At 45.5% G+C, this 21746-nt stretch overlaps 2 protein-coding genes across 6 annotated transcripts; both read right to left on the minus strand.

Moving 5' to 3' along the window:
- Positions 1-2819, minus strand: ccnb2 (cyclin B2). The gene is made up of 8 exons (XM_086193243.1): positions 2664-2819; positions 2336-2455; positions 1441-1710; positions 1215-1373; positions 899-1135; positions 465-605; positions 274-384; positions 1-206 (listed from the first exon to the last, which is right to left on the minus strand). Exons 1-8 carry the CDS (start codon positions 2688-2690, stop codon positions 99-101), a joined length of 1173 nt encoding a protein of 390 aa, XP_086049369.1. The 5' UTR covers positions 2691-2819; the 3' UTR covers positions 1-98.
- Positions 2820-4141: 1322 nt separating this feature from the next.
- kmt5b (lysine methyltransferase 5B) lies at positions 4142-16415 on the minus strand. Of its 5 annotated transcripts, none has more exons than XM_086223855.1 (10): positions 16200-16415; positions 13638-13895; positions 13403-13550; positions 13106-13274; positions 12910-13019; positions 12556-12722; positions 9726-9745; positions 9492-9628; positions 8550-8749; positions 4142-8183 (listed from the first exon to the last, which is right to left on the minus strand). In XM_086223855.1, exons 2-10 carry the CDS (start codon positions 13804-13806, stop codon positions 6697-6699), a joined length of 2607 nt encoding a protein of 868 aa, XP_086079981.1. In that variant the 5' UTR covers positions 13807-13895; positions 16200-16415; the 3' UTR covers positions 4142-6696. The 5 variants fall into 5 exon arrangements, with proteins under 5 accessions (XP_086079981.1, XP_086079971.1, XP_086080012.1 ...); XM_086223845.1 differs by lacking the exon at positions 16200-16415 and adding an exon at positions 15864-16148; XM_086223886.1 differs by lacking the exon at positions 16200-16415 and adding an exon at positions 15864-16142 and having other exon boundaries at positions 13106-13271.
- Positions 16416-21746: the final 5331 nt, after the last annotated feature.

The following is a 21746-nucleotide window of genomic DNA, read 5'->3' on the forward strand; positions in this document are numbered from 1 at the left end:
TTTAGACTAAAAACTACATTTTATTAAAAACGGATGCGTCTCCACGGGTTGTGGTGCAACATAAAGTGCAAGTGAACGTTCAAGGAAAGGTGTTGAGGTCAAGGGTCGCTGAGAGCAGCTGCCATGTTGCTGATGAGTGGCGACTTGAGCTGAGGGATGAGACTGATCTTCATCAGCTTGCTGCTCGAGTACTTGTTCTTGACGGCCTGCACACAAACACTCCGTTAGTGAGGAGTCACCCACCGACGCTCATCATGTAACGAACCAACCCACCTGGAACTTGGTCTTGCCCTCATTGACAACAACAACATTTTTGGCGATGTGCCTCATGATGGGCTTCAGGTGGGCCTCGTCGTAGGTGGAGTAGTGCTGCTGTGTGGCCGACTGGCGAGGAGGCAGAGACACATGAGCAGGAAGGGAGCAACTTCATGAAGTCAAAGTCTAGTAAATGCTAGCAGACGCACCCACGGCAGCCCATCCAGCAGCAGCTGAGCGAGGCACAGCGACGCCGCTGCGACCTCAGAGGGACGGTAGTGCACCATGTCGTAGTCGCCAAGGGTCAACTCCATCAGGTACTTGGCCAGTGTGTGTCTCTCTATGTCAGACTGGGAAAACCAGACACCACAACATTTTAAAACCCAGTTCTGGTCAGCTAGGGACTAGAAACGGACTTCAAACCCCTCCAGGTTCATAGGAGGGAGGCCACCTGGTCTGAGCGTTAATCTGCCTAAACATGATCCCTGTACGAGTCCACAGACAGAGACTCCAGGGTTACGGCAGTGACAGGATCCACACCACAAGTGCACAGACAGAAGCGCTACGGACCTCAGACTCAGAGTGAGTGGAACTTCAGTTCTAGTACTACAACCTCAGATATCAGAGTCATTCTGGAACTCACGTTGGCCACTTTGGAAGCTCGCCTGAGGAAGTGCAGAGGAAGAGGACGACCCAGCTGGAAGTTGAGGCCCCTCAGAACCAGCTGCTCCATCTCCAGAATCTGGGCCTTGCTGAAGGCGTTGTCCGTGATGTAAGCGAAGTCCCCCACCTCCGGCGCGTACATCTCCTCGTATTTGCAGGCCACCAGCATGGCGGTCACGCCAACCAGTTGCAGCTTTCTACGAGAGACCGGCTGGATCTGCAGCGCAGTGGGAAGAGAGTCAGTGAGGAGTTATAAGTCGTGTGGCGTTTAACGCTGTACCTGAGCCGGTTCCTACCTGGAGGAAGCGATCCAGGATGGCGACTGTGAGGTACAGAGTCTCCTGCAGCAGCTGGAACCTGGAGTGGACCTGGACCAGCCAGTCAATCAGGAGCGCCCGCATGCGCTCAGTGATTTCATACCCCTGCATGTAGTTGGCTCGCACAGCCTGCTGCACCTGCACACAGACCAGGACGTTTAAACCTGCCTCACCCCCCAAAAACCCCTGTAGGGTGTGGACTTACCTCCAGGACATGTAGATACTTATAGATGTCTTTGACATATTCTGAGCAGAGCTGTGGCATGTCTGCGTCCTGCGCGTCCACATCCTGCACAGTGAGCAGAGCCTGGGAGAAAGCCTGGCACAGCTCCTCCTCCTCCTCCATGGACACGTCAGCCAACGCTTCTGCAGCTGGGGGGATGGCATCTGCAGGGGCTTGGACCTGGACTGCTGGTGGCACCGCAACTACTGGTTTAGCTTTCTGGGGCCCAGGTGCTTTCGCTGCTCCCTTTCTCTGAGGGAGGGGTCATTTGGGCATTAATTGAACCATGAACTTGCCTGAGTGTGACAACACTGGTTTCATTGAAGCCAGTTCATTAAAGTTTCTTAGCCTTCCCTACTCTGAGGGTTCCCTTTCCTTTTAAGAGGACATGTGACCATGCCTGGTTCTTTTTGAGCAGGAAATATTAACAGACTAATGGGACATGGCACTCTTCCCCCAAACACATTTGTACAGCAACAACATTTTCCTTTACTGAACAAGCTGAGGGGTTTCCACAAAAACACCCGCACACCACCATCCCAGACCAGAGGTCCACGCAGCAGCAGAGGCCGCCCTGGGATGGTGGTGACGAGCCTGGAGCCTATCCCAGCGGGGGTTCACCCTGGACGGGTCACCAGTCCATCAGGAGCAAATAAGAGTTCAGTGTCTTGCCCAAGGACACTTAGACATGGTCACCAGGAGAAGTGGGTACCGAACCAGCGACCCTTGGGTTGCGAGCAGGCTCTCTACCTCTGAGCCACGCCTCCCCTGTGAGATTGTCATCTTAAATTGAATCTTTTAAACAGACAGTCCGTGTTCGTTGTTGCCAGAAGCATCTTTAGCTATCAGAGATGGACAGTTCAATACACCAGCCAACCTTTGTGTTGAGCGCAGCTCCGGGGCAGTTGGTGATCTCCCCGAGAGCAGCTCTCCTGGACAGCCCTGCTGCTGCGGCTTTACCCATCTTCACGGGGTTGTCCGCGCCTGGGAGCCGCTGCTGTTGGACACAGGAGCAAACACAGGGTATATTTTAGAATGAACGCGGGCAGGAACGAGCCAGAAACAAACCTGGAGACATTAGCATGGGCGACCTCAGGTTAGCTAAAGCTAACCAGAGAATAAACGGCAGTGCTGGCCAACGATGCTAACCTGGAGCACCATCAGAAGCTGTGCTCAAAAAACAAGAACGACTTAATTTTACTCACAATAGCACGAACGCCCGCGGACGCCATGTCAGCAAGGAGAGAGTTTACTCTGCGGTCAACGAAGCTCAACTGTCCGCAGGCAGGAGCTTTCAAATACAGCGTCGTCTCATCTGATTGGATGCAGCTCCGGCACGAGGCTTCTGATTGGCTGGAAGCACGGGGTCAAAGGTTAAAAGCGTTTTCATTGGTCTATACATAAACATACACGTGATTTCATATAGCTTTCATATGATCAATTCATATTATCTACGAATGCCGGGATGCTCAACCTTTGTTCCTCTGTGGGCCAAAACTCAAACAAAATGGTGGACTCGTCTTCTGTCTGCCTACCACTGCCGCGGCATGGTTCCTTCTTACCTAAACCAGTAGCTGCTCTTTCACTTCTTAATTAGGGCCCACATCATCATCGTCATTCTTACGATTCTTCATTATTGTTTTGTTTTGACACTTTTAGGCTCAGATCAGTTCTGCTATTGGCAGCCTCAGAGAACTACAAGCATGGCTGCCAACAGATGTGAAACTAAAAACTCAGCAAGTGTGAAATTCTCAAACTTTCAAGTTGCTGAAACTTTTTAATACCCATAAATTGCTGCAGTGCTGCATTTGTCCAACAAGTCAGTGATAATTCTGGTGTCTGTATCAAACCCTTGGAAAGACCACGGCCCACGAAGCTGAACGCTTTCAAATGAAAACAATAAAAGGCAAAGGGAAGAGGACACACCGCTGGGAACTCAGTCCCGGGTGTATCGAGCCACTCCAGAGGTACCCACGAACAACACGATGATTCATCCAGTTGCAGCCATGTTTGCCCAAATCTACAGAGTCCATCTGTTCCTGGAAATTTAGCTTTCAAAACAAAAATCCCTGTTTTCTCAGATACTTTAATACACTGCATGTCCAAGTATGGAGTAGAGTAACAGATACCGGGTCGGACATGGGTCTCCTCACAGGATTAGTTCTCAATGCATATATATATATATATATATATATATATATATATATATATATAAAATTTACAGTATATATATACAGTATATATACTGTATATATAAAATTTACAGTATATATATACAGTATATATACTGTATATATAAAATTTACAGTATATATATATATACACAGTATATATATATACACAGTATATATATATACATATATACACAGTATATATATATACACAGTATATATATATATACACAGTATATATATATACACACAGTATATATATACATATATATATATACACAGTATATATATATATATACACACACAGTATATATATATATATATATATATATATACCCTATATATATATATATATATATATATATATATATATATATATATATATATACCCTATATATATATATATATATATATATATATATATATATATATATATATATACCCTATATATACCCTATATATGTGTGTGAGGATTTAAACTAAAACCTCAAAACAGGATCAGGAGACGGGAGTCACAAAGAAACTTTATATAGTTTTCAAGTATTCAAAACTGTTAAATAAGTACAAGATGTGTTCACATGATTTACATATCGGACAATATACGCACTGCCCATTTTTAATTCTCTTTACAGGATTCCCACTACCCACGCAACACGCTAAAATGTCCGCAAACTATTCACATTTGTTTTTGTTGTTTTTTTACTTTTTGAATCGATGGGAGAACTCGACAGCTGTCTATTGGACAAAGACCACACAGACGGTACACCTGGAACAGTTTACAGTGCAGGATGGAGACGTCTGACAGAGGGGAGGACAGACTGAGCCAGGTTCAGATCGTGATTAGCTGCTGGTGATATGAACAGTACATATTAACACAAGAAAAGTGGGTTAACATTCATCTCAGTTGATCCCTTAATCTAGTGGGCCATTAAATACAATTCACACGACAAAAATAATATACAGAAGGACTGACGGGAGACTCTGAAGTGTAAATATTATCAAGGGGGAAGCAAATGGCTGAATATTTTTAATTTGCGTTACAAATTTGGTCTAAATGTGTCAGAAAGCTCTTTGTTAAGGCACCTAATGCTGTTGGATACAGTAGTTTTAACATTTTGCAAAAAACAGAAAGCTTATCTGCCCCTTTAAGAACACAAAAACAAGTTTAAATAAACTAAGTATGACTGATTGTAAAATGAGTATTTCTTACAGAATTAGGGCCTGAAGAAGTTAATGCTGCCATCCATAATAATGAAGGTACACAGGACAAACTTAAGAGTTGGTAATGAAACAGAGTAGCACCATAGAAAAATAATACAAGTTTCTAAGCTAGTAAGTGCATTTCAGACATGATATCAATCCCCAAACTTGTGTCGATGGATGTATCAGTACATCAGCTGATGGTGAAGAAACTCCAGACTGGACCGGTGACAAAACAAATCTCATAATTCTGCTGGGAAACAAGAGCCAGTCTTTCTGTACATTACTTTGAGAATTACACGTTTAAAAAGCATCTAGGTAGCCTTCACAAACGGACTATCATTCGGTTGTTGAAAAGAAATTCCACGCGTGCCATGTTAGCATTACAGAGTAGCCTCAACGCAAAGGTCCAAAGAACAGGAACAGGGAGTTTCTCCCACAACCCTTGGACTGAACTCAACCCATTATAAAACCTTGTGTGCTTTACTTCTTGGAAACCTGCAGTTTAAAATGTATTTACAGCACTGTCGTGAACTGCAGGGAGCTGAATTTCCGGAATTCTCTCAAGGTCTTCATGACTTCACTTGTACACTACATGATTAGAAATGAAGTGATTCTTAACCAAGGAAGCTACTGGGATAATGAGAACATGGCACTTGGATCCAAGCGGACTGACTGACAGATCTAATAATGCCTCTGGACCAACTGCACCACACTGGGACATCCAGTCTGGTTTGCCACACAAAAATTACAAATGAGAGAAAAATGAAGTTCAATAAAAACCTGCCTATGAGACAGAGGGGATAGTCACCAAACTGTACACTTTCTACAATACTCATGTCCATTATGAATATAACAAGTGCATCCACTCAAAGGATCGTTGACCTTAAAACAAACGGTTGTTTTTCACCAAGCACCTGGCCACATTTCTCCGAAGTAGTAGGGAACAAAAGCCAATTCCTGCATAGTATGTTGTGTAAATGCCACAAGAATGCGTAGGGCAAGTGCAACTTTTGCCTAGAAGCAACAAAATGCAACTTTTGCCATGGCAACGGTGACCTCTGCTGCCACGGAGCGTAAATACAGGACGCGGGCGCAGGCTGAGCGGGAAATGCAATTTAACACGGTCTTTCACCCAAGACGTACATTCTGCCTTGCAAGCACAGCAAGTATAGGCGTCTTGAGCTCAGTGACATTTTTCTTTGTGATTCCATCTTGGTTGTCTGAAGAAGCCTACAGCTGAAAGCCTGAAAGACAAAATGCACGCTTTGGTTCAGATGGCGCTCGAAAGGAAGTTTGGCTCAAATTGGAAGTGGTGTTTAAAGATGAGCCATAAGTACGGTTTTAATGTTGTGACCCCCCCTCGCCGTGCTGTTGTGGGGCAGTTGAAATCTTCCCAGAGTTGGGTGTCACTGGCTGATGCGGGTCATGGCGGGGGAGATATCAGGCGGCGCCCGTGCCTTCCAGAGCCGTTGCGAATTAGGAGGCCTTAAGGTTTGGTGGGGATTATCAAGAGTGTTGGCGTGCATGCAGGGGCAGGTGTGCAGAGGTGCAGTGGGACTGAAAACGCGGCCCATTGCAAGTCAGTGCACCATCGACTTGATTCGGAAGCTGTTATTCAAAGATCAAATCGTTGCATAATGTTGCTTTGAACCAATTAACTTAAAGCAGAAACACATCGATAAATGCAATTCAAGTGAAACACAGACATTTGTTTTAGGGTAACATCCCCTCTAGTAATGTTCAGATTCTCAATTTTTGAGCTTTTTTGTTTGTTTTTAAATAACTGTACTTCTTTTACATCAACACAACAGTTGATCAGCGGGTCATCTTTATTTACAGGGAAAGGAGTGATGAGCTCCACAACTTATGCATTGAGCCTCAGAGACTGATCCTCTCTCCTCCTGGAGGAGATATCGATGTCTATGGAGTCTTTACCCAAAATAAGTCGGAGGCGCTTCGCTGGAGGAAGTGGAATGAAATCATCTTCAAACTCATTGTCGAAGTAATCATCCTCCTCCTCCCCTTCCTCATCATTATCCTCTTCGGATGAAGGATCTGCCATGACCTTTTGGGTCCGATGGCCACCATTCCTGGCCTCCAGACTCTGAGCCATGTCCCCATTATAGGACATCTGGTCAGCCTTAATCTGGGATATTCTCCGTGCATCGTCCTCTCTCTTCAGCTGGATCTTCAGCTTGGTCGAGTTACTGTGGACCACAGGAGCAAAGCCGTTATTCAGTTTGGCTATGTATGAGCTGCCCATGTCCTTGTCATGGTCCTTACTGAACTTGATGCTAATCTTGCTGGAAGAGGCCGAGTTGACGGAAGAGGCAGAAAGGTTAGAGGAGCCAATGACATCATTGGGGTCATTGGTCTTGCTACTACTGCTGTCTCTCCGCCGGCGGAGCGTCAGTTTGGGGATGCCTGTGTTGTTCTCCAGGATCAGCTGAGCATCGTAGCGCGTGATCTGGCGCTTCTTCTTCCCCTTGTCCTGGGACCGGCAGCCGCTCTTACCCTTGTCCCTGCGGAGGGATTTGCTGCCATTGGTCACCCCATTGTAGTCCCTGTGTCGGTCAGAGAAGCTGAACAGCATATTCCCACAGTCTGAGTAGTTAGTGGTGTGACCAGCAGCCACTGGCATGAACGGCTCTCCGTACGAGTCCTCACATTTAATTGTCCGCTCGGTCCTGAGCCTTGTCAGCCGTTTCCGTCTGGTGCACGAGCCTCTTCTGGCAAAGCCAGGGTCCAAGGCTGGTTGCTCCAGTCCCATGCCGTGACGGAGATACTCCTCAATGTCTGTTGGCTCTGTTTTAATGACCACTCCACCAGGGACTGGGCTCAAGCCATGCATAGCACTTGGCTCCAGCTTAACACCAGCTGCTGTTTCCTGGGCCTTAACAAGGGTCCTGGTGGACCTGCGAGTTCTGTATGTTGAAGACTGGCTTCCCTCACTGCTTTGCACAACTGGGAGATAACCATTTTCCTTGGCAGCATGCCGAGTCAGGCAGCCCCGCTGGCCCAAAGTTTGCTGCACCAGTTCCTGCCCATCCTTCTCCTTCTTGATGGTGACACTTTTACACAGTGACACCTTTGAGTCCCTGAGACCCAGCTGGCAAGTCTCTCCTTTGGCCAACTCCTTGGGTTCTGCACCCCTCCTGTGACTCCGCAACTGGACTTTACTTAGTGAAGGCTTGGATTGGGATTTTAGTCTCTTTGGTACCCTGTTATTGTTTACACGACCTTGTTTTGAACTTGAGGTAGTAAGGGCTCTTGACAAAGTCTGTCTGGTTTGAGTCCTGTTTTTAAACTTGAGGCCAGATGATGATGATGATGATGATCTTTTTCTGGCAGCTAAAAGAAAAAGACAGAAAGTTGCCCATAGGTGTAATAATTCATGTACTTTTTCTCAGTGAGACTACATTTTTAACCAAATTCCAATGAATTCATAAGAAAACGAAGAGCATAAGTAAAGATGCCATCATTTATGAGCATGCGTCGGTTCTGGACATGATTGTAAGGCTGAAACATAAAAGCCTCCACTGTTATTCACATGTATACACAGAATTCATCAATGCAGTTGTGGCAAGCTGCCTTCACCATTCTGCACGGCCACAAGAGAATTCCTCTGTGGTCCCCATTCTTGTGTTTGGGACCTGAAATGTTACATCAGCTTGGGGAACTGCACGAAGACAGAGAGAACTGGGAGGGAATTCTTACATTGATGTGTTTTTGGCATTTCCTGAGAGTCTACGTCGGTGTGAGAGCCAACAGAGTGGCTGTCTGAACTCCTGTTTCCTTCTCCTAACTTCTTCAACCTGTTGAGACGCTTGTCTGTCTCCCGCAACCCGTACTTGCTGTTGATCACCGGCACTTCCACTGGCAGCCCAGCTTTGGATTTGAAAGCACCAGTGCCACGTCTGTAAAACAATTAAAATCGTACACACTTCTTTTCACTGATTTTAAGACACCATCACAAATGTTGATGTTTAAACGCCAACTACCGAAACTGTGAACAGGAAAAATTTTCATGACGTGCTAAAGAGGAGGAGTGAACAAGGTCCTATTGTGATCAATTACCAACTCTAAGAAAATGGCATGTTTTTTGATTTTTTTTATCCCTCCCTCCATTTTCCTCCTCTTATCCTGTTAAGGGTGGTGGGGGTGGAGCCTATCCCAGCAGCCTTCAGGTGAGAGGCGGGGTTCACCCTGGACGGGTCACCAGTCCAGGGTCCTGGTCACCGCGGGGAGTGATTTTTTTTCTAAAATCAATTACATATTAACTGATATTTAATAATAAGCCTGACGTTAAAGGTAGCAGTGGGGACTGAACCTGAAACTTCATGGAGGGCCTCAGAACAAAAGCAGACATTTCTGTGTCTCGCCTGTTGACTTGCTTTGCTATGCTTGCTAGCATCCTGGCAAATTAAAAAAATTACAGTACAAATACACTACATATTCAAGCATGTGTGTGTGAGTACTGAATACCTCACAAAACAACAAAAACGGATTAATATTTCAGATCATTTGTTTTTATTATTAGGCTTGTTCATTATTACTTTTATTATTTCACTCCACTATGGGCCCTGCTGGTATAGAAACTCATTTACTTTTCTGATAATGAATTTTTCCATTATATTGCAATCAAAATGGTACACCTACCGTTCACATGTGTAGCATTCGCAAAATTCATTATTTTCCCCAAAAAAGCCATCTCCATAGTAACATGATATTTCCTCTCCTGGCTCAATGTCCCTCAGAACCTTCACACAGGCCGTGTCCCGTCCTGTCGATACAAACTAAAAAAAAAACAGTCAACAGATCAAAGTGAATTTACGGAGTTCCCATGTTAACACACAATGTTTCTTGTCATCTTGGAATATAAAAGAAATCTACCTTGCAGTTTGGTCGACAATCTGAAAAAAATAAGAGGAGACAAGGGAAACGATTAAAGAGGTGTCTTTGTGATGAAAGACATGAATCCTCATGTCAGCACGCTGCTGCTGCACAGGCCCTCACGGATCGACCTCACAGACTTTTAGTGACCGCTGCAACTAAAAAGGCTTGATTTTGCTGCAGGTTTTCACAGAAATTCCAATGCACATTTTAAGGTTTCCTTTTTTTGGGGCAAAATTGAGATTTGAGAATAAAATGATTAACAAAGCCCTGAAGAACATCGTGACTTCAACTCTGCCACGCATCTTTCTGTCCAATGGCACCACACTGAAGAACTGCCGTATAAAAGACGTTGCTTTTTTCACCACCAGTGCGGCATCAGGGTTTTAGTCATGCCCCTGCTCGTCGGAATCCATGTTGGTCACTCTGCGGTCTGCATGCTAGGGAGTTGTGACCATACACACATGCTGTACACACAAAGACAGCTGGTGGGCATAGGGTTCACACACTCAGAGGACAGGTTGTTACGTTCACAGATGCACGCATTAACTTGAATTAAACCAAGCATTTTTTGCAGTTATGTTATCGCGAGGACCAACTTTGTGACTGCCATCAGATTAATCGTGCAGCAACACCTTCAGGTACACACAAATAGGTGTATGAGCTCATGAAAGTGCTGTGTGTCCTCAGAAAGAATGCATGAGCCAGTCTCCTAAGGTTGACTAGAAGCTAATGGTAACGGCTGGCTAACGGCAAAATTGTTGAAAGGGTACGTTCACAACATCTCACATCCACGTCTTCTTTATCCGGCCATGTGCTTGGTAATCCACAACAAAAACACACCACCACCACCCTCCAACAATGGTCTTGAGTTTTTTAATGCATTTTTTTTGGATTGTTTTGCTGTTAGCTGTCAACTCCTATAAGCCTGAAGCTAAACATACATGGCTGGCTCCTTCTGCATTCTGGAGTCAGAACAAAGGTGGGCAAGTGTGAAGATTCATTCCTGACTGTGGCAATCAACATCCAAGTCATTATCGGATGGTGTCGTCTTTTAGTCTTTCATTAGGCTACATCGGTCATCCCAGAGAAGGCAGTCGTAGTCGTATTATTCAGGATGCAAAGCGTGAATTATTATCACTTCTTCTAAGAGCTCAAACTTCATAGTTTTGAGAGTAAAAGCTTTCATCTGCAGTCAGCAGCAACATGCTGAACCTGTTGTTGGCTCTGATGGCTCAGCAGCCAGGCTTCAAGAACACCAAACAGCCAAGATGGTGAAAAAGTCAAGCATCTGGAGTAACTTCTGAATGAGCAGAAGTGACCCCATAAGCGCTGAGTGCCTGATCTACCAAACGAAGCTGGCATATCACAAAAACACAGAGTTTGACTGATCGCGCTGACACGTCATCACTACACATGAACCTGCACCGGAACACTGAGGTAAACAAACGACAACACGGACGTCATCGAGTCGCACGTTAGCGTTGTCGTTGCGTGCATTGCTATGTTGTCTCTTTTACAAAGCAGACAAACTCGGCGCAGATGGAAAATGTCTGAGCGCCACTGCAGCGAAGGAGGATGACGTTTTTGGCTCGACTGGAAGGGAGCAGCAGAAGCTACAGGTGAAGCCTGACAGGTGGCAGAGAGACAAAATCAGGATGTGACAGGAAGGTCGCGAGAAGCCTGAGACGACGCGGGTTACATTTTTCACACTGCAGGCGAGCTGCGTCGCTAAACACCCGGGTCGCTTGGCGAGTTGGTCGAATTGCAGAGTCGACCCTTTCAGAGTGCCAAAAAACCGTGTTGACCAGCATTTCTGGTGCAGTGTGAAGGGGCTTAAGTCACCACTGAGCCGTCACACTTGCTAGAAATTTCTATGGCAAATGTTGCTTAATTGGTACATATTTATTCGGTTAAACGTTAATTTTGTTGAAGCTTTGATGATTGGCAGGGAACTAAAAGCTAAACTTCGAAGCCCCAAAAACATGATCTGCAAAAGAACTGGTGCTGGAGGGAAACAGTTCCTCTGAGCTCCAAACACCTTTAACGTCTGCAGGACCATGCTGAGGATGGTGGCCAGTGCCATCCTGATTGCTGTTGTGTGCTGGGGCAGCACACTGAAGGTAGCAGATGCCAACAGACTTAACAAACTCATCCGGAAGGCCGGTGACGTTGTAGGGGCAAAGCGGGACTCTGACGCTGGTGACAGAGCGGAGGATGTTGTCTAGACTCCACACAGTCCTGGACAGCATCCACCACCCCTCCATCAAGTCCTGGTTCAACACAGGAGCACATTCAGTGCTGGACTGATCCCACCTCAATGCACCACAGAGCGCCACAGGAAGTCATTCTTACCTGTGAACATCAAACTCTTCAACTCCTCCCTCTGAGGGATTCATTACTTAACTGTGCAATACTCTTGTTAGAACTACTGTGCTTTGTAAATAGTTTAAGCGTATTCTTACTCTTACACTTTCTTATTCTTATTTCTTAAAGTCTGCACTTTCTAATTATTGTAATTTGTAACTTTATACTTACTTTCTAGTACTTCGAGAGCTTAATAACTAACAACAGAATTTCCCCCTGGGATTAATGAAGTATTCTGATTCTGAGAACACCTATCTGTGAGTACTTGAAAGACATAATTCAGTTGCTGGGTAAAGTACCAATTCAATTTGAAGATCTTGTTTGAAATTTTTGTCAAATAGCAAACCTCTGCAACTTGTGCGGACTTTGTTCGAAAAGGCTTAATTTTGTGCGACTGCACTACCCTCAAGGGAGTGGTTACAGCACTGACGCCGCCCAGGCAGGAGGGATTTGGGACTCGTACCATGATTGATGAAAGCAGCTGGCCCCAACCAGAGTTGTGCACAATTCTTTCGAGTGGAATACATGACACTGAAGTCATTCTCCCCATGTCGGAGAAGCAAGTTTTCTTCACTCTCTGAGAGCTCAGCAATGCATCCCACTAAGTATTCGATCTTGTCGTTTCTCTTCCTGTAAAACAAAACCAGGTACAAAAGGACATTACAGATTCTGTTAAAGTGCTTTTGCAGTACTTGTACGTGTCAGCTACCACGTAAGAGAAGAAATAGTTGGTCAGTTTCTGTGTATACAAAGTTAACACAAGCAGTTTCTCAACTTGACTCGCTGAGATTTTATACCAATGGCAGTATGACCTCACCATTCCTTGGTTGCCACAATTTTAGCTCCGTTTTGCTCTGATGAATAGCGATTACAAGGAAGAATCTCAAACCCACTGTCAGTGGCAAACATCCGCAGATACACAAAAACCTGTGCAAAAGACAAACAGAGTATTTGGAATATTTGTAAGGCTGATGATGTTAGATTATTACATTATGATCAAGATCAAATTTTACATGCTGCTTGAAGAGCTTTTCTTGAGATTTTGTCTTGTGGAGAAAAAGATTCCGGGACCAGTCCCCTGATGTCAAAGCTCTAAAAGCTTTCTCCAGGTTATCGTGTTTTTTGAAGCGTTCAATGATCTCCTTCAGCTCCTCTTGCCTCCCCTTAATTGGTCGAAATCTGCTGGGCAATTTCAAAGGCACAAGACAAAGATATGAATGTATAAGTCAGGGGGAAGAAGTCTGAGTACTGGAAAGAATGCTTCATGTGCCTGCGTAACCTTGCACTTCGACTGCAATAGAGCTCCTGACCTGGTGTTCATTTTGTGTGTTTGAAAGCCCAGGTAGGGATCCAGGATGAGGCTTGTGGTCAGGTCATCATTCTCACACAACTCCTTGGCAGTCATTCCTGAAGAGGGCACATAGCGCCTCTCTGCCTCCAGGGTGGCTGCATGAAACCCTGTAAAGAAGAAATACAAACAGATGAATGTTACAAGTGGAGTAACTGCTAACTAAGACATTGTTGACTTCCACCCATTTTACTCACTGCGGCTACATCTTCGGTTTCTGGGATGGACTTTGTTGTGGCGTAGGGACGCCCGCTGTGAATGCTGGGAGCGAGTCTGGCTCTGGCTCACTGATTGCTCGCTGGTCAACTTGTTTCCGTGTCGTCTGCCATTTAATACCATGTTCTTGGATTCGCCCAGCCACTTCATGCCCACAAGCCCCCTGGTCCAGTTGCATTTAGTCTCTGAGATGAAGGAACCCTCTTGAGTGGGGAAGACTGGGGTCTACAGTGTGAAATCTGGGAGCAGAAAACAACAACACACACAAATATAATCAGACAGAGGGACAACAAGCCAGGTAATCATGAAACTGGCTACATTCACTGCAGCAGCTGTCAAAGACAAAGAATGCAACTACCATCACTGTTGGGTGAGGATCGACCTAAATTCCTTCTTCAGTTCACACGTTAAACTAATTTGTCTTAAAGGGAGTAACCACGAGCTAATCTCTGATGACAGGTGTGGGATGAGGCAAAGGCGTTCAGGAAAAGCAGGTCTGCGTCTGGCTGGGGATTCATCCATCACACGCAGCCTATAATTCATTCAAAAGTGCCTCTGTCCACTTTGCACAACCATCCCATTATCTGCATACAGACGCTTCACCTCTGCCAATAAACACGAACAGCGTTTGAAGTGCATCTGCAGTATCCCACCGGAGACATCCATTGCAGCCCGTACGTTGCAGCGGGTGAAGTGCCCAGTGTGGGAGCACCAGTCAACATCCCTAGTGGTGACGAGTGTTGTTGACACTACGCGAGACTTCACATGCAGCCGAGTTGGAGAAACAATTTCAAAATGATCCTGTAGCGCCGCTTACTGGTAACCCGAAACTACATAGTGGGTCCCCACCGAATGCAACAGCAATATTCGGTGCTATCATCCGTGCATGTGAAATGTAGTTATTTAGAGGAGCGGACCGTGTGAACGCCTCGCTGGCCAGCACTAAATCGACGTCAGTAAAAGTGTAACATCACAAATGTTTAGACATCCATTGAGGCTTCGTGTATCTTGTCGTGTGTCGATGTGTAGCAAGTGACATCGTCCGATTATAACTGTAGCATGAAACGCTCCTCGTCGTCAGATCAGAAGCTAACGTTAGCCACCAAAACACGACACCCCACCACGATCCGGGAGGGCTGTGGAACCCCGGAAGGCCCCACCGACACTTGAGGCCGAGATCGCATCGGCGTTATCAATTTAGCCAACATTGTTTGCTAACAACTGCCCTCTCTCCACCCATTCGCTCGGTTAGCACCGGGCTAGCTACCACGGGCGACGCCAGAGAGATGCCCGCTCGGCCGCGGTGGTTAGCGTGCAGCAGACGCCGGCATGATGCCCTGACAATCTGCAACAAGAACAAGCAGGAACACTGACTGATGGCGATAAATACACATATACACACACGAACAGGATCAAGCCTTTAGATTGATAATTACATGTAGCGAAAATTACAATTGACCAACATATTAATAATGCACTCACTGCACATCTCAAGGCTTTTAAAATTTTGATTACGCATGCAAATCGCCAACTTTAATCCCCGGTATGTAATACCCATCATCTGCTATCGGAGCACCGTTACAACGTTACACCAGCGGTTCCTTTGCCATTTACGTTGCTTACTTCTGGGTTTGTTAGCGAGCAGTTCCAGCTAGCTATCAAACTTCACCTCATCAGGCTGCTAACTTAGCTTCGCCAGCTAGCACAGACAAAAACACATGTAGGCAAAAACAAAATGCCAGTTCCATCTCTTCATTGCGTGTATAAGACAGTGTATCATCCATAAGCAACTGCTTGACGGGGATGCCCGGTGGTTCGCTGCCCTCAAGTCTCCTTAGGTGCATGAAGTGGCAGCCTACCTGGAAACCACTGGACCACGGCAGCACTCACTCGCTAACATACCAACATTAGCTTAGCTTGTTTGATGTGGAAGCTACTGGCTAAATCTCTAATTTGTAAGCGTGTATTGGATTGACGTACATAGATTCTTGGACTTATCATCCTCGACAGTTTACCAGAGCAAAAATAATGATCGGTGGTTATGCATGATGGTGGCTATCAGTTCAATAAGCTTTTGAGAATTTTCACGCAATGGTATCGTTAAATGTCTTGGAGTCGACAACAGAGAAAGAACAAACACATGTGATAGTCAATGTGTGATTTTTCTCAAACGACCACGAAATAAAACAATACTCCTGGAAACTCACCCAAATTTGGCACGACACTGCAAATATCACAGGAAACACATTTTTTGGGGGAAATTAACATTAAAATTCAAGATGGCGGCCTTGCACGGGAGAGAAAGGCGCAGCACGGCTCTCCCAAAGAAAGTAGATCCAACGAATACGCAATCGTTCCAGCATTCCGACAAAAACACGCAGCGAGACAGGAGACGAAATGTGAAGCTCGAAAATTTGACGTTGTGTCTGACTTAGCCTCACTCCAACAAAGGTAAAAATAAATAAATAAATAAAAACATATGTATGTATTCCCTTGTGAAGTGGTTGTCGGACGTACACAAAAGTAGTGCTGCATAAACAAACCTATTTACGCTTCCTAAAGAATCCAACTGCAGCTCGAACTGGCGTCTACCTGCGGGCGCTCACTGAACCGCACCAGTGTGTGCGGGTTGGTTAGAAGGTTACACAAGTGAACTTTCCACCACAATTAGACAGAACAGAACAACTTCTTCCTTCTCCTCGACCATTGTTTTGATGCCTCCCCCCTGTCCACTCAGTGGGCTACGGTGGCCCAGAGAGCGAGACGCAGCACGAGCAAAAAACATACATGACGGAGCCATGAGCAAGACGAGGAAATCATATTTATTGATATCCACAACATTCCGAAAACACGCTACCAAACTGAAAACGCACACAAATATACACACAAACACTGCAAAAGTACACAGTACAGCATTTTGCAGAACCAGGAATAACAACACATTACTCCAACACGTTTAAAATCATACAAATAAATGTACACTTAATTACTGCATCGTTTGATTTTTTTTTGAATATACCATATATTTGTGTTAATATATATATATTTTTTTTCACAATGTTTCTTCAGTGGTGTGTTGTTCAAACTTGCAGTGTGTTTGTGTGACGCACGCTTGGGCTTTGAGTCTGCGCTGTTATTTGACCTGATTGCTCGGACTGATTCTTGCACCCTCAGGTGATGTTGAGCAGATGTGATGACAAAGTCAAAGTTGCCTCTAGCATGGTCGCCTCAAAGAAGACAAAAGTTGTCTCAGAATGTCCCATCAAGAGTGGAGGTGTGAGTGTCTGTTCAAAGGCAGAATGTTTAATTCGTCCACAGAGATCCTTGGGCTCAACATCAGAGACATTTTACAACCCCGCATTGGAACTATGGGACAAACTTCTGGGAAAAATATGAAAAATCTCTGAAATCAGCTTCAGACCTCAATAACCAGGGAAAATATTTCTCCAAAGCAGTTGACCATCCAAAATATAATCTCCACAAACACATTCTGCTGATGGAGTGGCCTGGTGGAGCAGTGGTCCTCCCGGTGGCCCCCCAGCAAGAAGGTTGTGGGTGGAGCAGTGGTCCTCCCGGTGGCCCCCCAGCAAGAAGGTTGTGGGTGGAGCAGTGGTCCTCCCTGTGGCCCCCCAGCAAGAAGGTTGTGGGTGGAGCAGTGGTCCTCCCGGTGGCCCCCCAGCAAGAAGGTTGTGGGTGGAGCCCCGGCTGGAGCACGGGGTCTTTCTGGGTGAGTCTCCATGTTCTCCCTGTTCCTGCTGGGTTCTCTCTGGTACTCCAGCTTCCTCCACAGTCCAAAGACATCAAGAGGGACCAGGTTAATCCAGACTCTAAATTGACCGTAGGCGTGGCTGGGAGAGCCAATGGTTGTCTGTCTCTATGTGTTGGTCCTGCCATGGACTGGTGACCTGTCCAGGGGGAAGGCTGCTGGGATAGGCTCCACCCCCACCACCCTCAACAGGAGAAGAGGGAGAACATGGAGGGATGGAGGGAGGGATGGATGGAAGGATGGATGGATGAATGAATGGATGGGTGGATGGATGGATGGGTGGGTGGGTGGATGGATGGCTGGATGGGTGGATGGGTGGGTGGATGGATGGCTGGATGGCTGGATGGGTGGGTTATGTAAATGTTTTCATGTTGTGTAGTGTTTTGCCCTCAGGGACAAATAAAATGATTGAATTGAATCGAGTTGCAGAACTCCTACAAAATGTTCACCAAACTAATTTCTAAGTCACTGAAATATCTTTGCAGGTCAGCATCCTGGAGTTTCTCCTCAGTATATTCCAGTCGGCCACGATTCGTGACAGCAGTCGCTCTTCTCGTCATCAGCAAATGTTTTGTTGGCTGAATTTATGTACATTCACTCACTATTAAATCCCTGCACGCAGTCAAGAAAGCGGTTCTGACTGTAGCTGATTCTAAAATCACAGTGTCTCATAATTTTCATGACAATTGTTATGCACAATCTATTCATGCAGACAAAGACCATTCTGGAGAAGAGAGCATTTGATGAATTATGACTCAGGAATTCAAACACTGCCTTCCCTCTGTATGCAAGGCAAGGCAATTTATTTGTAGAGCCCGTTTTCCCCACCAGTTTGTCTCAAAGGGCTTCACATGGCATCATAACAACATCCTCTGCCCCTAGACCCTCACATCGACTGAGGAAAGACTCCATGCTAAAGCAACTCGCTCATGTTTGGAGACCCTGGTTTCCTCTGGTTGGCTGGTTGGACAGTCAACGACATGTTCATTGTCTCATCAACTCAGGGGAAAGACGAGGTTCAAGTTTGTGCTTGCAACTTCAAGCTTGCTAGGTGGTAACTTCAGGCACCACATTTGAGCATCTGTCTATTGGTCTTTACGAATGCACAAATCTTCAGACATGCAATTTATGTCTCAATGCATACAATTGTTCATACATGTAAAAATGTTTCTATGGCTCATTTTAATCATCTAAAACTCAAACACTAACATCCATCCATCTATTTCTATCACAAATTTGCAGGATTTCACAGTCTGAATTCACATTTCATGGTAATAATTCCTCAAGACTTGTCTAAAATGTTGTGAGTCATTACTAATAATATAATTATTATTATATATTATATAAATGTATTTTCATAGAATAAAACAAGTAAATCAATCACCATAGAATTTTCCATCTATCCATTTTACGGTCAATTTAGAGTCTGGATTAACCTGGTCCCCTCTTGATGTCTTTGGACTGTGGAGGAAGCTGGAGTACCAGAGAGAACCCAGCAGGAACAGGGAGAACATGGAGACTCACCCAGAAAGACCCCGTGCTGCAGCCGGGGCTCCACCCACAACCTTCTTGCTGGGGGCCACAGGGAGGACCACTGCTCCACCGGGCTGCCTTACACGAGCATCTCCTCCTATAATGTAGAATTGATACTGAAACTCAGCCCACGAATGCCAGGAGGTCCTGGTCCTCGTGGGCTTGGGGTTGTTTTACTGAAAGTGTCAGAGCCTCATGTTGACCCACATCAGTAGGGGAACATTCATATTTAGACATTTTAGTTGCAAGCTACCATAACAATGTGTGACATAGATCATTCCTCTGAAGCAGAGGAACCCCAGAAACAATAGAAGGTTGGTCTGTTTTGGCTTGTTTTGATTTCAAGGTGCACATCACCATCTTGTCATGATCACGGTCATTGTTGCAGAGAATGAGCTCCTAACCTCTCAACACCTATTTCTCTAGTTGCAACATCTGCAGGATTGTCATCAGCACTGCAATAATTCCATTGTCGGTCTGTAAGACTTTGCATGTCTCGGACTCTGTTTTCTACAGCAGGTTCACACTGTTTGGCTGAAGTCTTGATCCATGCAAAGTTACCATGGAGTCTCTCCAGCATTTGACTCTGACCGGTGAAAGAAACCCGACGGGATCGAAGATGTACAATGCAGCTTTTCACAGCCCCCTCTTTGTGTTGTCCAGAAAATCCATCAAATTCCTTAAATCAAAACCAAACCGTCCTCTTCTATTCTCCATGTTCGTTGAGGAGTTTAAACACGTGATTTGTCCCGTTAGCATATCCAGCCAGTCTGTTTTCCATCTTGTCTGTGCAGTTGTGCTCCTTTCACAAAGCTTAATTCCTGCTTCCTCGAAGATCCTGTTAGCTTGGTTGAAGAGTTTGGCATGAGCCTCCACACGTAGAGCCCTGCTGGGGGACGCGCCACAGGGAATATGGTCATACGCATGACGGCTACATGAGTTCTCTTATGAGTTTTTGGAAACTCTTCATATGTCCTTGTCTCATTCTCTAATATCGGTCTGCTTGAAGGCTTTCGTAATATCAGCCACTGCGTGACACCACGTCACCTAGGATTCAGAGTGGGCGGGGTCATGAAGCAGTCATTCAGTGATTGACAGCCATCGACGAGGGAAGCAGGCATCAATCACAACTCTTAAGCTTTGTTGCTCATGACTTCTCTGTGGGGGAGATAATAGTGGAGTTACCGGTGACAACATCTTCCACTGTGCCCTGACTGACGTACTCCTGGATGATGTCACTGTACTCATCATAGAGTGGCACATTAGTTTTGAACTTCCGCACAAGCTGATCGAAACGTCTTCAGCAACGTTGTAATTAGAGAGTAGATCATTGTTTGCCATTCAGCCACGATAACGATGGACTTAGTTTCCCAGAAGGAGCTCAGTGTGGTGTTTATTTGCTCTTCCAGTCCAGCACTCACATGAAGAGTTCTGGCATCTGCGGGTTCTACTTCAGATGGTGCGATAAGCAGGAATACGGTTCCTTGGATTCGCCATCGAAATAAGAGTAGCCAGTGACTCAGAAAGACGCCCTACTTCTCCAGACAGATTCCCAGTATTGAAGCTTCTGATGAGGACTCTTGCCTTCCCATTCCGCCCATCGCTCCATGGCAGTGTACACCAGTTACACACCTCTGCACTCCAAGTCTCTGTGTATTTGTTCTCCTCCGACTGTCTTGGTGGAAGAACACACACGAGGCTGCCGCAACATCTAAATCAACACTTTGGTCATTTCTGATGTCACATAATATTTATCAGACTTTATCACAAGTGATGGTTTGTGGGGCACCAGACTTTTCCAGAACTTTCATCAATGCCTGAGGGGAGGTTTAGTGCACGGGAGATATCTCAGCGCACAGAGCTCCACCGACTCCCTCTGGCTAGTAGACAGCGAGCAAGCTTTTGTTTTATGGGAAGTTCCAATCAGAAATGTAGCGTTCTAAGGGAAAACTGTTTCTGGCTCTGATTCACAGGGAGACACTGAAATCACCACATCTGCTGGTTCATCTTCCTTGTGAATCCCCGTACATCATCTGAACACGTAGCGTCGTGGTAACGTCATTATGTTTTCACTTCGTATGATAGCCCTTGGCTACATCTTGATCCAAAACACACAAAACATTGTCCTTGGTTTCTCAACTTTTCTAATTTTTCAGGCAAAGACATTTCATTTCATTGTTTGGACAAGTGATCAGAGTCCTCTGTCTTTGTTCTTGTCATGCAATCAATGAACTTTTCATCATCATTTCAAGACCCCGTGCCCAAGCCAGAGCTCAGACCCGGAATGACCGCAACCAATAATTCAACATCAACAATATCTTTGAACATTCAACAAATTCAATATTCAACAATGTCAGTGCTGAGTGTTCACTCAGAGCCGGTCTCAGACCTCCTGACTGGTTCTACCCCTGAGGACAAAGAGGAGGAGGCTCAGGTTTGAGTGCCTCACATTCCCTGAACAGCTGAGCCTTCAGACGTCTCTGAAAAGTAGATGGAGGCTCTGGACCAACAGAGGAGAAGAGTCAGGCTCGAGATTCAGAGCCATGCTGGGCTGGGAGCACCAGCCGTCTCTCACAGGCGAGAGGGCGTGTAGACCTGGATGAAGGGTTCCAGGTAGGCAGGAGCCATTCTTGTCACTGTTTGGTGGGCAAAATCACAAGGGTCTGCACTGGAAGCTAATTCTTCCCCCCAAAAATGTATTTTACCTTTCAAGTACTCACAAATAGTAATAATTTTTTTCCATTCTGATCACTTCTTTGTGAGTCCAGAATGCAGCAAGAGCCAGCCACAT

Source organism: Aulostomus chinensis, chromosome 2, assembly GCF_037954235.1.
Source record: "Aulostomus chinensis isolate RoL2024-O1b breed Wild chromosome 2, RoL_Achi_v1.0, whole genome shotgun sequence".
In the NCBI taxonomy this organism is placed as follows: Eukaryota; Metazoa; Chordata; class Actinopteri; order Syngnathiformes; family Aulostomidae; genus Aulostomus; species Aulostomus chinensis.

Coding starts and splice junctions, on each gene's coding strand:
- ccnb2 (XM_086193243.1), bottom strand. CDS start 2,690: ATGGCGTCCGCGGGCGTTCGTGCTATT. Junction 1,711..2,335: donor GAGCTGCGCTCAACACAAAG/GTTGGCTGGTGT, acceptor CCCCTCCCTCAG/AGAAAGGGAGCAGCGAAAGC. Junction 606..898: donor GAGCTTCCAAAGTGGCCAAC/GTGAGTTCCAGA, acceptor TGGTTTTCCCAG/TCTGACATAGAGAGACACAC.
- kmt5b (XM_086223855.1), bottom strand. CDS start 13,806: ATGAAGTGGCTGGGCGAATCCAAGAACATGGTATTAAATGGCAGACGA. Junction 13,551..13,637: donor AAACCGAAGATGTAGCCGCA/GTGAGTAAAATG, acceptor TCTTCTTTACAG/GGTTTCATGCAGCCACCCTG. Junction 13,275..13,402: donor ACACACAAAATGAACACCAG/GTCAGGAGCTCT, acceptor GAAATTGCCCAG/CAGATTTCGACCAATTAAGG.